Source organism: Polyodon spathula, chromosome 11 (assembly GCF_017654505.1).
Source record: "Polyodon spathula isolate WHYD16114869_AA chromosome 11, ASM1765450v1, whole genome shotgun sequence".
Lineage (NCBI taxonomy): Eukaryota > Metazoa > Chordata > Actinopteri > Acipenseriformes > Polyodontidae > Polyodon > Polyodon spathula.
This window is the reverse complement of record NC_054544.1, coordinates 12884995-12906572: the sequence shown is the minus strand read 5'-3', so window position 1 is coordinate 12906572 and position 21578 is coordinate 12884995. Positions and strand designations below refer to the sequence as shown.

Sequence of the window (21578 nt, the reverse complement as noted above, 5' to 3'; positions counted from 1 at the left end):
CTGTATTAACCTCCTTTATTACAGGATTAGAAAATCCTTAAATGGATTTCTTCTTGTCTCATAATGAAATGTGCTATTTATACACACATTTTAGTCATTATATTTGCTGTATTTGTGTATGTATGAATACAATGGAAATTACATATTCTTAATATATAAATTGATAGACCTGGTGAATTATAGATGTAGTGCTATTGCTTTATTGATAATTTAGCTCACAATGGAACTGTTATTGTTTGCTAATTTCTATCAATCAAAAAAAACCACTATGCAATACCTAACTCATAATTTAAATATCTACAAATTATGAAAATATATGGTCAAACATGAAAATAGATTATTAACGTATTTTTGACAATAGATAGGTACTCATTTAGTGACCCACTTTTAGATTAAAATAAATAAATAAATAAATAACGACATTTGATCGACAGCTTAAGCAGTTACCCACTATTGTACTGAACAGCATCGCAATGGTTAAAGTACGCCACTTACGACAACCATACTGGATTGTGGGATAGCAAAAGCCGTATTGGTGGGTACCGTACATGAAAGTTTTTTTTTTTTTTTTTTTAATAGTTATTTTTATCATCATTAATTATTTTAATTAGAATTTGTGTTCGTGTTTTTACTTGTTTGTAAAGTTTTAAAATTGTGTTTTGAATGTCTAGGGATTGTTTTTGTTTTGAAACCTGTGAACCTACATGCCTGCACAATGTAGTGCTTTAAGGAGGTTGACAAGTAAAAAAAAAAAAAAATGTTCCTAGTAAATGTCAAAATGCTTACAGGTAGCAACATCGATGATCATTGTTATAATGTACAGACAGTTTAAAACGGGTTTTATGAATGAGCTTTTGGGGGTACTAAAGCATGAAATGTGTGTGCTTCAAAAGATGCTGACTTGAAAAAAAAATTGATGACACATTTTGGGTGGCCTCTTTGTTGCCATTTCCATCAGTTGCATTTTTGCATGAGGTGCAATAGCCTCGCGATAGTGTTTGCACAAGCGGCGTGACGCCTACAATGCAAAGGTTACACCACAGACAGGCTACTTGAAGACGCACTGCAGTGGTGTAGGCAGGTTTGTTTTTGTAAATTTTAAAATGTACGATTCTGACAACAAACTGCTGGTTATTTAAATAAAACTAGAGCCTTGTGGGTTATGGAAACCATGGGGTTTTATTGCGATTGACGGCTGTGCTTGTTTGCATTCTCGTTTCAAAAAGTAGCTTGATGAGTGTCCAAAGTAACAGTGGAAGTTTGGAGGGGACGCCATCTTGGTCCCAGCTCTCCACGTCCCCAACACCGGGCTCGGCTTCTCAGCACAATAACACGGCACCTGTAAAAAACAAGGAAGGTAATACCAAAATATATACATCTTCTAAGTGTGCTCTTTAAAAAATGATAGGTGTTTTTATTCTCGGAGTGACGAGCCGTCTGCAAATACGAGTCCCAGGCGAGTTACTTTGAGGCCGTCGGTTTAGGTACTGTACAGTGCAGCTAGTCAATAGGTGTCTGCTTGATATGGATATCAAGAAAAAAATCTCAGGAGGCCAGACGGAAAAGAGAACTAAACGAATTCATAGTTTGAGTTTAGTAATGTTAGAGAACTGAATATCAGTTTTTGAGGTCAGTTGTAGTTTTAGTGGCTTCGGTTTTAAGTAAAACAATTGGAATAAAGTACCATCTTTTTTTTTTTTTTTTTTTTTTTTTTTTTTGCTAAGATGTCTGATGAAAAGGGTCGGGTCTTTTGACATCATGGAGGACCAGTGGATTTTGTTACGTGAGGATCAGTTTTACGAAATAGATATTTTGTAGAGTTGTTACAAAAAATACAGGTAATCGATCTTAAACGCGTAACTAATGATGGGAACTTCCATTGCCTTTTTTGGCATCAACTCTGGGATGACATTTGTATTGCAGTTGTGTCATACACAATACATACTGTCGTGGTGGTGTACGGAGACACGTCTTTTTTTGGCTGCAGTTTATTGCTTTGTGCAAACATTTATTCCATTATATACAATTAATAACATTTGTAAGTTAAGCTGTTAGGTTATTGTATTGCAGGGGTGCATGTATTAGTAGTAGAGTTGATTGGATCTTTCTTCTGTTTGGAATCATTTGCACTTTTCATTTAATTTATAGCCTTATACAAGTAAAATGGTGGAGCACTTTATACACCAAGTTCAAGGGTGGAGTTTGTCGCGATGCTGGTTGAACATACAGTTTGTAATAGTTATAGTAGATTAATCAGGTTTTCAGTGTTTGGTTTAAGTATCTAGTTATTAATTGTGGTGTTTTATTTTGTTACTACCCTGATATCTTAGACCTATTTGCAGTTTGCTTAGAATCAATATGGCCAATTTTGAAATGCCCTTCAGAGTATAAGGTGATACATGAGCCTGGCAAGTGTAACTTTGTCAAACAGGGTGAAGTGGTGATATTGTTATTTTAAATAATATACATCAATACTATTAGACATGCATTTTTTGTAATTCCCAAATTAAAAAAAGAAAAGGGTATTTCAAGTAAAATGTATCTATTTGGATAAATCCATTGCTGAAAACGTGTGTGTGTATATATATATATATATATATATATATATATATATATATATATATATATATATATATATATATATATATATAATTTTAAAACTACTTTAAGTTTGCTATCAGTCAAGAGTGGGCTGTACTTGCACAGTACTGATTTTGATGTGCAGTATTACATAGATACCAGTTAAATCTCAATCAATAATACTGAAACTACTGGACCTTCACGTTATCTTTGCAAGCATGCATTTTAAGTTATTTATTGACCGAACAGGTGGACAGTAGACACACACACATATTTTTACATGGTTTCGTTCAAAGGGTTTTATATACTGCATAGTACATAAGATGCACACAGTTTGAGATCTTGTTTTGCAGGTTGGTAACATCTCAATACAGTCAGTAAATTTTAGATTGTACATTTTTTCCTTGATTGACTGAGGAATTATTTATCTGTTAATACACTGCCCTTGAGTTAGAGCCCTATTGTTTCCAGCATCATTGTTGCTTTCTATTTGCCTTGTGGTTTGAAAGTAAAGGTAGGCCTTGCAATTTATGACCTGCTTTGTTTTGAGTATCTCATCCAGGGAACACCCTCCTTGGAGAGAAGGATGCATTTAGCCATTGTTGTGGATTCAGCCATTTTGAACTGCATTTAGAATTTCTGTGGGAATGCCGGGTCCATATTGATTAGAGGTGTATTTTATCACAGGTGTTGCTGGGTAGGTTGTAATGCTTCTTAATAAAACACCACATTATGGTTCAAAAAGTAATCCATTGATGGTGATACAGTGTTTACACATATGCATACAGCTTGTGGCTGGTGTGCTATTATTCAATGTTTATCTTTTATTGGTAAAACAAAAACCTACATTGCAATGTTATGAAAAAACATATGGCATTTAGGCTACATCAGATGGACTTACATAATATATCGAACTCCTAACGTAAGGCAACTTTGTTCTTTTTGAAGAATAATAGAAAAGCTGAAGCCATTTTTGTTCTGAAATAACCTGGAAGTCACATATGTGATGTGGGTCCTTCCATGTGAAATCCACATGGGCCAAAACTTCACCTCTTCAGAAATTTACATCAGAGTCTGTATACCTGCTGTTAGCATTTAGAGACTGACCCATGCCAGTTTAGTTTTATTTTATACTGTGCATGGATTAATTAGTAACTCATGTTCTAATTAGAATTCATGGTGTGCTTGCTTTAGGCCTTTTCCAAACAGATTCAACAAACTAGGTGCTTTATATTGGGATGTTCAGAAACGTGTTTTGTTGAAAACTGTGATACTTGATGGATTTCAATTTTATTTTTGATTAGACAGGCAGGGTTCTCCCCAGGAATTCTGTACAGCCTGGCGGCGGAACATTATAGTCAGGAGCACTTTTAACGGAAAAGTAGACTTGCCATAAATATATAATATGACAAATTATTTTAATAATGTTTTGCCTTTCTTTGACTATATCTGGTTGCGCTTTTTTATGTTCTGAATTTTCTTTTTCATAATTGTTTTTTATTATGATAAATTACCATGCTTATTCAGGCACGCTACGATTTGACTGGGGAAAGAAAGTAGTTTTATTGGCGTTTGCAAAAAGAAAAAACAAAAAAAAACAAAAAAAAAAACCGTAACCTTTTCACTTTTTAACTTTTAAAATTATTGAGCTTATTGCTTAATTTTAAATAGTTTTCAGGGGATTTTGTGAATGCACGTCTATTTTTGTTTTTCGCTGTTCTACATTTTTTTAATGCAACTGTTCATTTTAACCATTTTTTTTTACACAACAGTACTCGCACGCATTTGGTCACTGTCATAACTACTGCATAAAACCGGAGTGTAATAATCCAGCACCTCTGCACTGAAGCATTTGTATGTCAGCTGACAAGTGTTTGGCTGATATCCCATCAGGCCTTTCTTCTAACAGGCGTACAACCTCTATACATGAAACCCCAATATCTCTGACAAGCACCTGTGTACATATTTTTGCGATATCACAACAAAAGGAATACACTTTTGTGTGTGCATATGTATAACTGTTATGTACTGTGTATCAGTTACAGTACAATAATACGACAAATTGACAATGATAATACATGAAAATAATCTTAATATTTTTTAATAAAGTAGCCAGCACAAATATAGTATTAGGCAGTGGATTGTGCCGATCGCTGGCTTATTTTGAAAACCCTGCATTCGTTGTCACTATTTTTGCTTTGAAAATATTTGGTTATTTTTTTTAGCAGTCATTTTTAACGTTATAGCCTCTTGACGTGCTTAACACAGAAAACACGCCCCTTCAACTCTCTGATTGGTTACATGTTGTGTCAAGACGTAACACTGCTCTCATGTCATTCAAGGATTTTTTTTTTTTAACCCAGCAACCTGCAACTGATCTAGTCTGCTAGAAGCGCAATCAGTCCTTATTGTTAAAGGCACAGATGCATCTGCAAGACAGATCGGGTTTTTTCAGCTGGGCAGCAACAGCCACTTGAAGACCCTTTAGTTTGAAACGATAACATTGAAAAAAATGCATTACCTCAGCAGTCCAGATAAGCTGCATACTTGCCGTTGTTGCGCATTAAAAAGTCATAAATACGCACTAAATTTAATGCGTAAAAATATGCATAGCAATTTTGTTGCACATCTTGTCTGCCTCGCCAAACACTTCCACTAACAACTATATCTCCCAGAATACAATGTCTTCAGTTACTAGGAAACTGTATACAAGAAAAAACAACCCAACAAACATCCAACCTCTGGCTAGCCCTGTTGTCTTTGCAGCCAGTCACTGTAAGTATTCAAAGCTACACAGGTTGAAGCATAAACACCCCATTCTAGAAACAAATCCAACTGGAACCATTGTCTGAGGCAACTGCTAAAAAAAGGTGCCTATAATATTAAACAAATGTATCAATTTTATATGTATGGCTTTTATATTGAAGTTTTAACATGTTCATTGAGTTTAAGAATTCGAGGTTAAAATATAAGTATTGTAATTAATTTGCAGAGTCTGTATGATAACTCGTGTGTAAAAAAAAAAAAAAAAATTGCGATTGATAAATATAGTGCAGGGTAAGTACGACACCTGCAAGTCGCCGTGGATAAAGGCGCCTGCCAAATAAATAAATAACACTATGTAACACAATTTTTGTTCCTGGGTAGTAATTGTTATTTCCTAATTGCTTATGCCTCAAAAGTATAGAAAATGGCTATTATTCCCCACAAACTTTGCTTTTGTGACCAGGACAGTGATATTTCAAAATATCACTATTTCCAATGGGAAAACGGGCTAATGTGTGTCTTTCCGTTCACATAAAGTCAGAAAAAAACAACATATGAATCCAAATTAACATGTATTTATACTAAAGTAATACAAAAATGACTACAAAAGATTTAGAAGTGAGTAGTTTTTCGAGATTTACGATTATACTGTAAATACGTACACTGAGGCATAAGCAATTAGGAAATAACACTTACTACCCAGGAACAAAAAAAAAAAAATTTGTTACACGGTGTAATAATAACAACAAGGCAGAAAGCAAGAGAAAGTCATGTGTTGTCTTTGAACCCCTGCAGTCTGTTCAGTTGCACCTTTTGAAATGCTTTTTTATTTCCACATGTGATATTTGCAATCTTTTGACTTTTTGAGTTTCTATGTGGAACGTTAATTGGGTCTTTTACTTACTTATTTCAAAAACCCATACAACACTATGACCGTTCAACTCCACAGAACAGAAATGCTCAAATCTACACCAGTAACTCTTTAGTCCTTTCCTCTGGCATGGTTGGGGGTGGCTGTTTACAGAAAGTTGTTCTGAGAGTCTGTGGAGTCTTGTTTCCTTAAGAAATGGATCCTAGTCACAGACACCACAGCTGGTACTTGATTCCATGGTATGACAGAGCCCAACAGGACATCGAATTGAAAGTGAGATTTTAAAGCTGATTCAGGAGCGAGTTTTATTGTGGATGGAGCTGTTTTTTCTGTAAATTGTCCCCCTGTATTGTTAGACCTTCCTGAGTACTGTATTTCTGAACACAGTGAGGTTAGAGGTAGCATATGTGTTTACCTTGATTAAAATGTTTGTAAATAAATGCATCTTTTTTTTTTTTTTTCAAATTTCAGACCACTCCCACTTTAAAATGTTTTCTGAGTCAGTTTTGTCATTTTGTAACATGGATGCTGTACAACAGTCTGATCCTCCCTCTGCTTGCATAGTAATGCATCAATATTGGATCGGAATACATGCAGATTATTTATAAAATACCATCATCTGTAATCGTTGTGCCATTTTTGTTGATATTAACTCATCTTAATGACCTAGCAACACTGTAACTAAGTTGCAATTTAGTAAACATGTTTTGAGGAGATGCTTCAAAATGAAAGATTCCATTGAATTTCAAATGAAAAAACTGTCAGGTCTGTGATGTTATACTTTAGCATAGCGGTCAGAGTTTTCATCTCCAGTCCACCCTCGACAGTTCAAATTGTTGTCCTCTGCCTGTGTGTCTCCCCAACAATCAATCAATCAATCAATCAAGAAAAAATTATGATGGTCCCCGTCTTTCAAATAGAAGCAGCTTTGGTCAGAGCACACCCTTATGGGTGCAGTGGATGGTGGTATGATGTGCAATTCTACTTGCAACTTTGTTTTTGTAGACTTTTAGTGATGATCACACTTTATGAACATATGTTATGTGTTTATGGAAAACCACTGTTTATGCTTGGATTTTGCTGATTCTTTTCATACATGCATTATCTCTGTTTCTTGGACCTTTGCATCAGGTGCATAATAAATATGCATGCATACGTGATCTCATCTTATCTGCAAACCTGCCTAAGGATCTTGGGAGTTAACAAGTTGTGTTTGAGTTTTCTGCTAGGCTATGTATCTGAAACAAATTGTTTCATTTCTTTGAATAGTCTTACTGTAGTATATTTATGTATTTCATAAAATATTTCAAATTAGAAAACGATTGAGTGCGAACAGCCAATCTGCTTCTATTTTGCATAGATGCCTGCTGGAACGTTGCAGTGCGTAAATGCAAATTACATTTTAAATCAATCCGCCCATGAATACCAGCTTTTTCCCTTAACATTCTAATCTACAACTAATCTAATAACATAAACTACTTAAACATACTTTCTGATGCTGGTCTAGAGACAAGCAAAATCATGTCTGTGACAGGACACCGTAAGGAAGGCTCAATTCACAGCTACTGGACAGCAAATCAACAGGAAAGACATGATTGGTCCACAATTATGCCATCGGCTGGATCCAGACAACCTCCCTCAAAATCAGCCAGTCAAACTGCCAACACTGTTTCAGTTCTTTCCGCACCAACCAATCCACTGCCCGCCAGCTTGAATGATCCCCCACAAATTTCGCTGCTGACTCCATACTATACAGACTATTCAGCAATTGATGTCGAGATAAATTAAACTAAGAAAGAGTAAGACCCCAATAAATAAATGTTAGCCAAATAATAATTTTAATAATAATGTTTTCTCTGCGAGCGTCCTTATTATATTCTAATTATGTTGGGGACTATTTTCCTCAGCAGAAGGTTACACGGCAAAATATCAGAAGTTCAAGGTAAATGTAGGTTTTTAAGGTATTTGTTTTTTAAGAGAAAATAAAGAAATAATTTTCTAATAGCGATAGAGCCCTCTCGATGCGGCTCTAACATGTGGTAGATGACCTTGACTTTGACTTTGGTTCGCGCCCTTGCCTACGGCTCAGGACGCATTACTCCAGTCGCAGTCATCTACCGCATGGTAGAGCCCACATCGACGAGCTCTATCACTTTAAAGTTTTTTGTTGTAAGTGCAAATTTCTAAAATTGCACTAGTTTTTCATGGTAATTATGCTGCCTTTCAGGTTTGTAATGTATAACAAAAGTGCAATATGAATACTGTACTACAATTTGTAAAAACGCAGATTCTAAGTTGAAAACGCTGGTTTATAAATATATTTATCTGGCACTGATAATAGATTTAAGATATTGATCTGTTGGGTCCCTGGTTGGCTCAGCTGGTAAAAGCACAGCCGTGCGGTGTGCAGGATGAGTCGTACAGTGCAAGTTTACCAGCCAGGGACTGTTTCTCCTGATTACACTTCAGCGAACCCTGCTGGCTAGGTGCTCAGTGAGCTCAAAAGTGGACACCTGCAGGGCTGGCCCTCCAGAGGTCAGTAGTTCACTGACATCCTCTCTCTTCTTCTTGGGTGTAGAAGGGGAAGCTGGCTTGGTAATAGGATTAGAGGATGCCCACTGAACCTTCAGGTCTTATGAGCTGTGTGGTGATTTTCTATAGTGAAGGGAGGGAGGACAGGGAATGATTGGGTGTTGAAAATGGGGGTAAAATAATTGGGCACACCTAAATTTTAAAAAAGTTTTATAAGATCTTGATTGAAGTAACTTAAAAAAATGATGGTGATTAAGTAAATTCAAGAAAATGCACTCTTTTTCTTCAATCAATTGTTAGGTTTACTGAAATATGCAGGGAGTCTGGTCCCAGGTACAGGACAAACAGAATACTCGTTCTTACAATGTTTGCATGACATTAAATACCCTTCTGTATAGATGGTCCACCTCCTCTTTCTCTGACACTTAACCAAAGCAAAGGTACAACACATTATTCTGTAACCATATATTTAATCTATTGTGTGTGTGTCTGTGTATGTAGTCTAGTGTGACGACCTCTGACGACCCATTCTTCAGCTCCCTGGTGACCAAAAGGTCCATACATCTGGCTTTTATTATCTTCTTGAGACCCTTTGATCCCAGTGGCATTATCTCTTTCGATCTCTCTGAAGTCTTAGAGCCTGGCCCCTTCTGGTCAACAGCATTGTTATCTCATTAGCTTCCAGTCAGTGTTGTGCAAGAAGCTTGTAGATGCAACGTCTCTATCAATTGTTAGCAGTACATGCAATTTGAACCAAACAGTCTGCCATCTGCAGTATTAGTCTCTTTTCAGAAAAGAACACCAGTATAGCTCTGCCAGTCCACATGAGTAGCAAACTGCTAATCAATTCTTGATCCATGTTTTCCAACATTGAGCTGTCACTGATGATATTTTTTTAGAAGCCACCTTCTTAAAGAAGCTTATGACTATCATTAGATGATCAGTACTGTGTCATTTTGGAAATTCACCAGCAATTCTGTGACACTAATGCACCATTCCAAAAAATGCTGCATCCTGACTCTGCTTGGACCACGCCCACTCTCTGTGGGATATAAGAAAATGGACAGGAAATGTCCTTTAACCTCATTGATCAATATGAGGTCTGTAATGTCTGGTAAAGTACCTTTTGAATGTTGTCTTTCAAACTAGGTTTAATTTCCCACAGAATAGGTAAATAATTGATGAAAGAAAATCTCCATTCTAGTACACGGCCTCTGAATGTTGTCTTTCAATGTAGACTAAAGTCTGCTTCCTTGCTGTCCTATACATTTGAGATAACTGTTTAAATTTAGTATAGCAGATAAAGGGGAAAAAAAAAACAAGAATAGCTTTTGCTGTCAGCGGCAATACAGTAACCACAGAAGCAATAGCAACTAGTCTCGGGTTTGAATGATAAGTTGTAGAAATCAAACAACTGGATGCAGACTTGCTTTCTGGATGCATTTACTTTCATTAATTGCATATTGTAATAACACAGGCACTGTGCTGTCTTCTCTGACAAAGCCAGGTGACTATGAATAAACTTAACACACAGAATGTGAACAAACAGCACAATCCGCATTAACACAATCATAGTCTACTAGATACTTTTAATTAGTAATTTTTTTTTTTTCTAGGTACGTGTTTCCTTGTTTCGGGAAACATCTAGCATACAGAAGGAAACATTTTGCCTGGAAACATGTTTCCTCGTGTCTGCTGTGTTTTAAGGTTTAAAAAAAGGTTGCAGAGAATTACACAACCCATATTTTTTTGCTATGAGGTTGACTGTACAGTATAGAAGCATGTGTTGTGAATGTACTACCACTGATACAATATAAACGAGGCAAGATGATTATTTAATTGTTCATGCCATGTAATATCGAGACTAACTTTCTTTACCAGTTCTCTTTGTCTGCCTGATTACTTGTTGGTGTTTTCACAGATAAATAATCGCAAAATACATCACATTTTTTCAGAATGTATTGTAGTGGTTAGATTTCTTCATTTCTTCAATTTGAGACCAAAATAAGTTAAGCAAGTTTTTTTTTTTTTTTTTTTTTTTTTTTTTTAATAACACATTTTCCTTAACTGTTGAACTAACCAAATACTTGAAGGAGATAGCTTGCAATCATTTGCCCTGCCTTACCTGCATGTATTTATTGTTTTAAATGTTCCCCTTTGTACAAAGTCAGTCGTAAAGTTCAGAATTCCTGAGCTGGTCAGTCAGACAAGTGGGTAACATTTGCATTAACTTGGTATCCAATCATTACAATCCTAAGCTTGTTCCCTTGATTTGCCAATTTAAGTACTGCTGCATGACTCCATGAATCAACAACGTTTTATACAGTAGTTACTGTACTGCACGCTTTTAGTTGTAGATAAATAAATGAAAAGGATCACATTGTTTTTCTGCAGTTAATGAACATGTGTTTTTTTTTTTTTTTTAAACCAGAGAGTTTTGTTAAACCTGATGGAATCTGGTAATTGTACTTTCAGCCAAGGAAGCTCATTGTTTCAGTTGTCTGGCTTTTTATTTAGGACTTCTGTTTGCAGTCATTTTAAGATTTTCACTGTAGATCCTACTGTAAGCTTTAGGCAGGCAGTAATGCCTATTGAGACATATATTAATAGACTTGTTTTTGTTTCTGAAGGCTCTGTGGATAATTAGCCATGTAAAATGTCTTTTAGTTCTTTACACGTGATATGAGTATTTTCTGTATGTTTAACAGGATTAGCTTGTCTGCTTTCATAAGAGCGTTCCCCCAATCATTATAACTAGGAATTGTTCCCAGATGCATTGTTTGTCTTGGCTTTTGTTAGATGAAGCCACATATGCATGAGTTGTTTTTTTGTGTTGGATGATGAACTTTGGCAAGTTTATTTTCTAACCATATCTGTGCTGTGTAGTTCTGCAGCATTTTGACTTAAATTATCTTAAATCGTTAGTGATCATAGTAACTACCCTCTATGAAACCTGAGGGACTATAATGGATACTGTGTTTGAAATCTGATGCTTTTGATGTTGTCAAAAAAAAAAAAAATAGTCTTGACTGGAAATACTGTAATGGTCCTAAATGGTAAAATTTGGAAGTCCTGCACTTCATCGTAGGTAGGGCTACTGATTTTCCACGATCATAGAATCATGGATGGAGCCGCAGAATTGGGCATTAGGAATGGAATTGGCATTTTGGGAATGGAATTGTGCTTTGCAACTGCTCCTTTTTAAAAAAGAAAAAGTAATTAAAAAAAAACAAACAAAAAAAAAAACTGTGCAGTCTTTTTACCGCTGTTCTCCTATAAAAAAATAATGGATTGCTTTTGAAAACTACTGTGAAAGTATAATGCACGATGTTGATTTGTGACTAGTATGTACATGTACAACATAGGTACATAACACTATCTTTTCTCTCAGCATTTTTCACGATGCAGTTGTTTTAGCTCTTTTCCATTTGAATAAACTGTTTTTGCGTTCTTCTCGAATGTGCATCTGTAGTTTGCCGTCATGATGTAGACTGCATTGCATTAGCCTGTGAACTCTTTGCTTTTTTTTCCATGCATGCAGAGGTGGCATCCATCTTAGATGTCTAAAAACCTATAGTACCTGCGCTTTCTCTCCTCTTGGGAATGTCATTACTGGTATTCTACAACAGTAAAGTCACAGGAGGATGCTTACTGCTGCTGCTTTTGTATTAGAACCCTGTGGACTTGTATGTTTTCTACCATAAACAATAAAAGAAGCATGCATGCCTCTTACACTGTTCTTCTTTTTTTTTTTTTTTTTTTTTTTTTTTTTTACAAATATAAAATGTGTAGATTTTGTTAACAAGATTACATAAACCTGTCCTAAAATGGCAGCTGTTCACAAGGGAAGGCTTACTATTGCAAGCGTTGTTGTATTTGTTATTTGTCTTGGTCTTGCTGATGTAATTAGATTTATTTCCCTTTAACCTGTGATCTTTGGCTGACATCTCCATTTCAGCCCAATGTAAACTGGGGGATACTGGACTGGGGGTAGCTGTGTACTCCTGATCTAAAGCAGAACAGCTTTTTTAAAACAAAATTTTGGGATGGCAGACTAGAAGGGAGATCTTTGCTTTCATTAGGATGGCAGTCTTGTTTGATCTACAAACATGCCTAAGTACAATGCTCTTTAGAGTAGCCAGTGGCTCTACATGGCAGCCCTGCACGCTGGGTCCCGTTGCCTTACTGGATATGGTCCTGTGTAAGTAGCCAAAGATGTATTTGCCTTCCTAAAGACAAGTCTGAGCAGTAAGGGGTGGTTTAAGGGTTTGGACACAGCCTTGGATGAAAGCTTTTCTAACACTTCCCCCTATAAGTGTACCTAAAATATTTGACTGCTGTGTACATGTTTGGTAGAAAGCAAAGTTAAGTTCAGTTTTAAATAGTTTGTGTAGTAGTTGTTTTTTATAATAAAAACAACTGCAATATTGGAAACCAATACAAATCCTGTTGGCATAATTTAAGAATTTAACATTCATGTCTATCGAATTAAATCTAGCAAATCTCTTTTTTCAACTAATGGTGAATATCCAGCTGTTTACAAGTTTTTCTGACAACTTTATATTTGGTAATGCATGGTACTGACTGCACTGCTGTTAGTCTTATTATTGTTGGTTTTCATCTAGGAAGATTTTACTATGATCACAGGGCTTTAGAAATGAGTATTAAATAGTACTATTTTTCTGATTGTCATATGTTTAATTACTGTGCAATTTACAAATCAAATTCTAAATGTAATGTTAGCTTTGTAATGGAAATTAATTTACTGATTTTTAAGTAATTACTGATACACTTCAGCAGCATGTCCTTATAATCATCACTGCAAGTGTTCAAAGTGATCAGTTTCAATAGTTTGTTTTGCCATGTGGTGGTGCTGTATTGTTTTTGAAGATAACCTAAGGTTTGCACAGATAGTTTGCACACTTTCTCTGCATTGCTCTTGCTTAATTTCAGTTCAAATAGCATATATGCTCTTGTTTTGGCCCCAGAGAATAAGATTCCTGTTCAGTGTTCATTATTTCAGTACTTTCAAACCCTCTTAAGTAATTGAATGAAATTTGTATGTAAAGGAATAAGCTTATGCAATGTAGACTGTGCATCTTGCTACTTATAATGTGCTGTACTTGCCTTCATACTGCACACTCACTACTTTGAGGAATATAATATGAATTGCTGTTTTGTATATAATCCGAACTTTTATTTACTATGAATAACTACCTCAGGAGGCACAGTTCATTAATTTGGGTGCTTGGTGAGCTCAGTTTTCCTCTTTTTTTGTTAACTATAAATGCCTTATGAATATGGCTCCTGGTGTATAAAAAATGTAAAATGCAGTACAGCATAGTTTTTTTACAGTTTATCTTCATACAGTATTTTGATAGAGAAAATGAATCAAGCTGGTTTTAACTAGATTTCCAGTTCAGGGGGTGGGGGGTGTTGTAGTTCAGTCACAATTAAAGAAAGACATACTGGTACTGATGCAGTGCTACTCTTTGTCACAAAGCCAAGTTGGGCAGTCAGCTTTCAGCTCCCTCAGGCCTGATTTATTCCCACTGCTGAGATCTGTATGGACAGACATGCGTTGTTCTCCAGACCGATACCTCTGGGAGTTTGTCTACACTGTTGCTGCTAATATATATATATATATATATATATAATAAAAATACAGGTTTCATGTGGATGTTTTTTTTGTTTTGTGTTAAATGGGCTTATGTGATAGTAGGGAGAGGAAAGCTAAAGACTTCGAAAAAGGATTTATGTTATTGAAATGGAAGCTTACAGTACAAAAAAAGAAACGCAGTAGAATATAGTTGTGCTCTACCAAAAGCCATTGTTAATTTGCATGGCTTTTTACATCTTATTGAATTTCGCCTTTTGGTGGATTTAAATATTTTTTACATGCTGAATTATTTTTAGGTATAAAATGCTAAAATTTTGTAATTTTTACAAGGACATGGAATATTGATTGAGTATTTAAGTACATAATGTTTTACTAAACCTGCTTTTTGTCATAGAGAGAAACTCTAGTCTCCCAAAAATACTTCATTTTAAATTATTGGTTTACTTTAAAAAGGCAAACCTGTTGACAGTCCAGTTTGTGTAAATTCCTCAAAGGTAGTATGCACCAGTAAGAAATTCCTTCCTCTTTCCTGCTTATAAACATGATTGACTTACTGCAGCTCATGCTTTTATCGTAAATATTCTGGCTTGTTACTATTTTACAATCTTGAACAGACCCCCACCCCACAGCCCTGTTTCCAGCAAAATGACTTTCTATCAGGAAGTAATCTATCAGTAAAAGAATGCAGAAGTAAGGACAAGTTTGTGTTAAAATTGGAAATGTAAAAATGAGTCCACGCACTGTATTTGTTCTTTCTTGCTGCATGTTCAGTCAGTTGTCAGAGGGTATTATCTAGATTTTAAAGCTAAAGGGTTGGAACACATATATTCTTGATTAATCTGAATGTGGTTCTGTACTTTGTCATGATATGGACTGCATTTATTAGCATGTGAACTGTTTTTAAAATATTTTTTAAAAAATAATAAAATAATTTATTTTAACAGTTGTGTTAAACTCCCCCACCCAGGTGCTATGGATGAGCTGCACAGCCTTGATCCCAGAAGACAAGAGTTATTGGAAGCCAGGTTTACTGGTGGAGTGAGTGGCAGCACTGGGGGCAGCACAGGGAGTGGGAGTGTTGGAGCTAAGGTAAGTGCATGTTCACAAGTTGATTGTTTTAAATGGGCTTTATACTTTGTTTAAAAAAAAAAAAAAAAAAAAAGTAAAAGTGAACAAAAAATAGAATATATTCCATCAGATTAGATGGAATAAAACACTAGTATGTAATGTACTGGAAAATACATTGTTTGTAGATCTGCTGTGTGTAGAGAGTGGCAGATTAAAGTTTTTTGGAGTTTGGAAATGCGTGAACTCAATATCATAATTTGGGGACTTTCTGGGAGCAAATGTGGATTTTACCGAGCCCATGGGGTTCGGAATTGCTCATATAGATTATGCACACTGACTGATTACCCATTCTTTCTAGGCCTTAACAAACAATGAATGTTCAAATCACAGTTTTGGAAGTCTTGGTTCCTTAAGTGACAAGGAGTCGGAGGTATGTACTGCTGGTCATTTACAGTTGAACGCGTGTGTGGAAAATTTGTTTTTCAAATGTGATATTGTAGTTTACATTTATTTTCTGAAATGTAATATAATTTGTAGGCATATATTTATGAAATGGCACGAACCTTTAAAATGCTAACTTAGTGTTACAGATCACCCTGCAAAGTTTACAAGAATGGCAATGTGGTACCTTGTCCGTATCGCGGCATTGTATTTTTAAACATTGTCGACGCAGCATTCTTTACCATAGGTTATTGAGTGCATCAGAATCTAAGGATATGTTTAGGAACCTGTCCTTCGATCCCTTGCACTTACATTTTTACATTGAGTTTGCAGGTTATTGTGATTTGACTTCATGGTTTATTTTACAGCCGTGGTGGAGGATTCATGATACAAACATACTTGTTCTGGAATTAGTTTTGAGTAGCATCATTAGTAGGGACCAGTTCTGTATGTGTTACTGTGCTGTCAATACAGTGTCCATTTTAGATAATGGCACATTGCAAAATGGAGTTAGACAGGCAACTTCAATATTGCAAATTAACATATAAATTTGTCTTTTAACCAACATCTTTGGAAATCTTCTGGGTTATCTCTTAATGGTTTTAATGGTGGTAATGTATTTACTAGATGTCAATATTTCTATGTGTGGGGAGGAGTATACCTGACCCATTACACTGGAGTCAGCAGTCTGCCTATTGGGAACATACATGGTAGTTACAACAATAGGTTGAGTAAATAACCTTTTAGTAGTGGATGCATGGGGGTATGAGTTATAGTAATAAAATATTATGCACCTATGATGAAGAAAATGACTTGATGTAGCAGAAACTATGGGACAAATAAATGTGTTGCTCTTACAGAGCATGGTAATGTAGTCTTTTGGTAAGTTCTTTGTAATGAGAGGCTCTACCATGTTTCGAGGAGGATGCATTGAATAGACCTTGTGTAGCATATAATTAATGGCGTAGGAGATGTAAAGTAGAAAGAGGAGGTTGGTGTGTCTGCACCAATGGGAGCTGTGTGTATACATTAGAATTAACTTCACACGAACTGTTCATGTTTGTAAGGATCTAAACATTTTAGAAAATTACTTTTTACTGTTTTTTTTGTTTTGTTTTTTTTTAATTCATTTTGAATTAGTATTTGCTGATGTGTATTGCCTGCATATTTGTTTAAATTCCCACACAAATATGTACCACAGGTTATTATTTAAGAGCAGACGTGAGTTGTTTATTTTTTCAACCAGATAAATAAAATATGTATAGCAAAAAAAAGTATTTTGATACTAAAACGTGTTATTGGATTCACAGCTACATGTCACGACATTGTACAAGTAAGCTTCCAATGATTATTACACGTGGAGTTTGTAAAAAAAAAAAAAAAAAAAAAAAAAAAAAAAGAGACAAAAAAATTCTTCATTTACCTAAGAAAATTGGAATACTTGTTTAAACAGAACTACGTTGATAATAAATAGGCTATCGTGCTGCAGTCTCAGGTCTGTGCTAATTTTAATTGAGACATTGGTCGTATTCTTATAGCACAGATTTCCACAGTTCTGCACAGAACCGCGGAGATGCGTTGTAGACGTCACTCAACGCCCACAGAAATCTGTGCAGATTCTGCATAGCCCTGTGCAGCTTTGAAATGTTACTGCGGGAGGCTGGCTGGGGCTGTGAATCAAAGGGATGATGCAAAGATCACGAGTGACCTGCTAATCGTAATGCAAATAACCACAAAAACTACTGCTGCCACCTTGTTAGTGCAGGCGAACAACATTTTATCATTATACAATGAAGCCATGAACAGCCTTGTCAATGCTGTATTAAACAAATAAATAAATAATTTAAACAAACTTAATGTACTAAATCTGTGATAAGTGATGTATCATAAGCACCTGGGGGGGTTGTAGTGCTTCAGTAAAATATGTACTGAATATCTAGGGTACAAGATAGTGTAAGAGAAGTGCTATTGTAGAATATGTTTGAAACATACAAAATATACACTAACACTAATCATTTTAATTTGAAAACTGAGCACCATCCGCACCTCCCCACTACAGCTTGTGTTAAACCATTAATTTCTCAATTCTCTATCTCGATAGCGTAAGCTGTATTTAAAGAAATGTTTCGACTTGTATCATGGAGGTATAACCAGTCTCTGGGGTCACTGGACAAGTGTGAATTCATATTATTATTATTAGTATTATTAATATTTTTAGTAGTAGTAAAATGCGACCGATAGCCTGCTTGGAATGGTGACTGTTAAATAAGCTTTGTTTTGCTTGTCTGCTGCAGTTGAGCAATGCAAGCTTACTGTATGTATTGCAAACAAATTCAATTACATGTAAATAAATTGTATTTGTTTATTTTTTAAATTATAAAAACATGATTACTGTTCTATATAACGTATTTTTAAACTACATGTGAAATGTTTTATTCCATTAAAATAGGATTTTCAATCAAATATCAACTTGCAGCTATGGTGAAGTCACCAGTAAATTATGCAAATGATACCATCGACTGTTCGAACCTTCCTTTGGTAATGTGTTCCGAACCTTCGAAGGTCAAAAGGTACACTTCGTTGCAGCCCTAAATTTGTGTATTTTTACTAAACTCGGCCAGCATGTCAACAAGAGCTAAATATAGTGCTTATCTGTGTCCTGTAATTACAGCTTTTTAAAAACCTTCTGTGCCATGTGTTTCTTAGTTTAGGGTAAGCAAGTTGAACTGGATTTCATGTAACATGTCCGCTGGTGAAGTAAACATTGAACCAATGCATTTTAAAATGTTAAATAGTATTCTTTCAGAAATTGAGATTTTTCACTGAGAATTGGATATTTATTATTACACAGCAAATGGAAATTGTGAAATTAATAATTAGTGATACAACAGCACAAATAAGCGATGCCAGTGAAGGGAATGTTAAAAAAGATACATTTTTATGAAAACTGGCTGAATATTTATCCATGGCTGGTGTTTAATAACGATATGAGTTGTTCTGTCTGCAGTTTCTGCGCAATTGTAGTTTTTGCTGTAACCTGTACAAACAATGTGGCTTTAAAAATAATAATTATTTGAAATAGAAACTTCGTCAGGCAGTGAAGAGTGCTCTGCATCACAATGATAAACAGCTGGATGGACATAATATTAGATGTTTACATTTATGAGATTTTTATGTAGTTTCACAGTTTTTTAAATTTTAGAGTTGCAAAGGATTTACAGTTTTGTTGTGCTGCATTGCTTGGAGGGGGTGGGGGGGTTGTTTTTAAGCATACATATTGTAACCCCTTTTGTGAAAACACATGTTTTTCTAGTTAAAAAGCAGAACTACGTAAGGTAGTGAGAATGTATTTCACAAAAATAAATGAAAAAAGAAATCGATGCACTTCTAAAGACTGTGTTTCGTTTACTATTATGTTATCTGTCCTACTCGCAGGGAGCTGCTACATGAACCATGTCAGAGGTAGTTGCTCTTTTTTTTTTTTTTTTTTGGTGTAAGAATTTGAGCAAAACTAATAATTATCTACCTAATGTGTGTTCATTTTTAGCATTGGTGTTTTGGGGGGGGGGTGGGGGGAATAACACCAAATTACAAACAGCAATGCTCATTGAAATGTTTATATAAATTAGCAATATACACTGAAGAGATGAAAGCAGTTAGAATGTGTATTGAACCATTGCATTTTAAGTCATTGCAATTTTAAGCCCATTCTGTCACAATCAGCATTCCCTCTAGCTTTTTAGATACTAAGAAGCTTGCCGTTTTGACTGAGAAAGGGTAAATTATCAGTTGGAAACCTTTGGCCATGCATTAACCCTTTTAATGTATTGTTGCATTGTACAATTTTGAAACAATATTCCAACACAAGTATCTCAACAATTTTACAATGTACTTAAAATGTAAACAAGACATTTATTGTGGCTCTGCGTCTGATGTTGAATCATCCTCTGATCCTATGCAGCAGTGTCGCTTGTTATCATAGATATAGACTGCATGCTTAAGTGGTGGCCTGCATAAAATTGCTTTATACTGCTGCATAAAACACTGTCATCTGCACTGCCTTCAATTGTAACCATCTTTATGGCTACTAATTGTTCCTTTCTTGGGAATACCAAATTATGTTTTTCAAAAATGGCCAATTCCATTTGTTCCCACTTTTTTTTTTTAATCAACATATTAATAATTAAATATAGTATATCAACATAAGTATAATGTTGGTAGTTAAAATAAGTATATTTCATAAATATTACCACTTTTTTTTTTCTTTCAATCAGACTCTTGTTGCTGTAATATTAAGTAAAGCACCTGAAGACACTTCAAACCTGTCAGTTTATAGACATCACTTGACACATTGATGGTATTAAAATAAGGAAGAAAATCTAAGAATTATATTACAACAGTTCAGAAAACCAAATATCCAGCACAGTTGTGAGAATCATATTTAAAGTCTTCCACTAACACGATAGTTCAGTCTACAAATAAAGGTGTTTTGAAAATACCTGTTTAGCTTATTGCTGGCATTTACAATAGCAATGATAAATATGAAAGTTTAGTAACAGTCCAGCAATGTCATGTGAGAGTAATCCTATGTACAGTACTCCACAAATTAAGTTTAGTGTTTTACTGGCATTATAATAACCAGAATAATAAACACTGATAAAGGCGTATTGAGTGACTCATTGCTGTAAAACAGGTTCGCTGCTATGCGTTACTCGATTGTAATTAAAATAGTGCCCCTTTTAACGTAAGTGCATATTTAATCCTCTCAATTGTTTTTTCCTAATTTTGCAGTGTTATTTGCAAGATATAAAGAGGTGTGTCTCCAGACAGAATGTCTTTATGAAACCAACAGTGTGTAGTGCAGTGACTACATCCTTTACACAGCAAAGTGATCAATTTCCTTTAAGGATTGTATAGCTAGAAAAATAGTTTTGAGCTCATTTCTTTGTCGTCAGAAAATATATTTCAATTAAGAAACGGACATGGTTTAAAATTGCTAATTAAGGATTCATTATAGGCAGGTAGTGTGGAAAGAAATAAACTAAACAATAATGAAATACGCAAATAATTCAGCATACTTCGGGAAAGCACCACCTTGATCGCAGTACCTTAGGTCTTGGTTTTTCAGCATGGAATGCAGTGGTTTGCCATTGTTGCAGTCTAATTTGCTTTCTTATTTTCTATGTGTTTACGACTGGCATTGTGATATTTTAGTATTGACTTGTACATGATCACGTGATTTATAGCAAAACTAAGAATACTGTCGCACTATCCTCATATAGATAATCAGATTTCTGTTAGCTCTGTCTTACTGTAACATTGCTTTTTTTTTTTTTTTGCTTTGTTGGTGCAGCTGCCATGTTGTGTTTCAGCAAAGACATGGACTGGTCACATGGTTAATAAACGCGCAAAAAAAAAAAAAAACGGACATGGTATGGCTTAAAAAAAATGGACATGGTATGACTTAAAACGCAAGTTCATGAGCAGCACCGAGCAGAACACTATAGAGAAGCAGAATTGCCAGGCGCCAGCTTCACCCACCCTGTACAGTAAATTTACTGGTGCTTGAGCGAGCTCTGTGTTAATGTGACATGCATTTTTACAGAGGGAAATAGAATCCGCTGCAAGACAGACACGAGTCTGCTTATGTTAATGCTTTATAGGAATGGTCTCAAAATAATAGATTTACCTCGATGCTGG

The 21578-nt window shown here is 35.3% G+C and overlaps 1 protein-coding gene across 4 annotated transcripts in view; it reads left to right on the top strand.

The window, feature by feature from the left end:
- Nucleotides 1-1019: 1019 nt before the first annotated feature.
- Nucleotides 1020-21578, top strand: part of LOC121323155 (serine/threonine-protein kinase tousled-like 1) — a 39484-nt gene continuing 18925 nt past the window's right edge. The window contains exons 1-4 of one of the 4 annotated variants that reach the window (XM_041264016.1): nt 1020-1081; nt 1227-1357; nt 15337-15458; nt 15796-15867. In XM_041264016.1, the coding sequence (XP_041119950.1) occupies nt 1234-1357; nt 15337-15458; nt 15796-15867 (318 nt within the window). In that variant the 5' untranslated portion in view covers nt 1020-1081; nt 1227-1233. The other 3 variants (XM_041264017.1, XM_041264019.1, XM_041264018.1) reach the window with 3 other exon arrangements.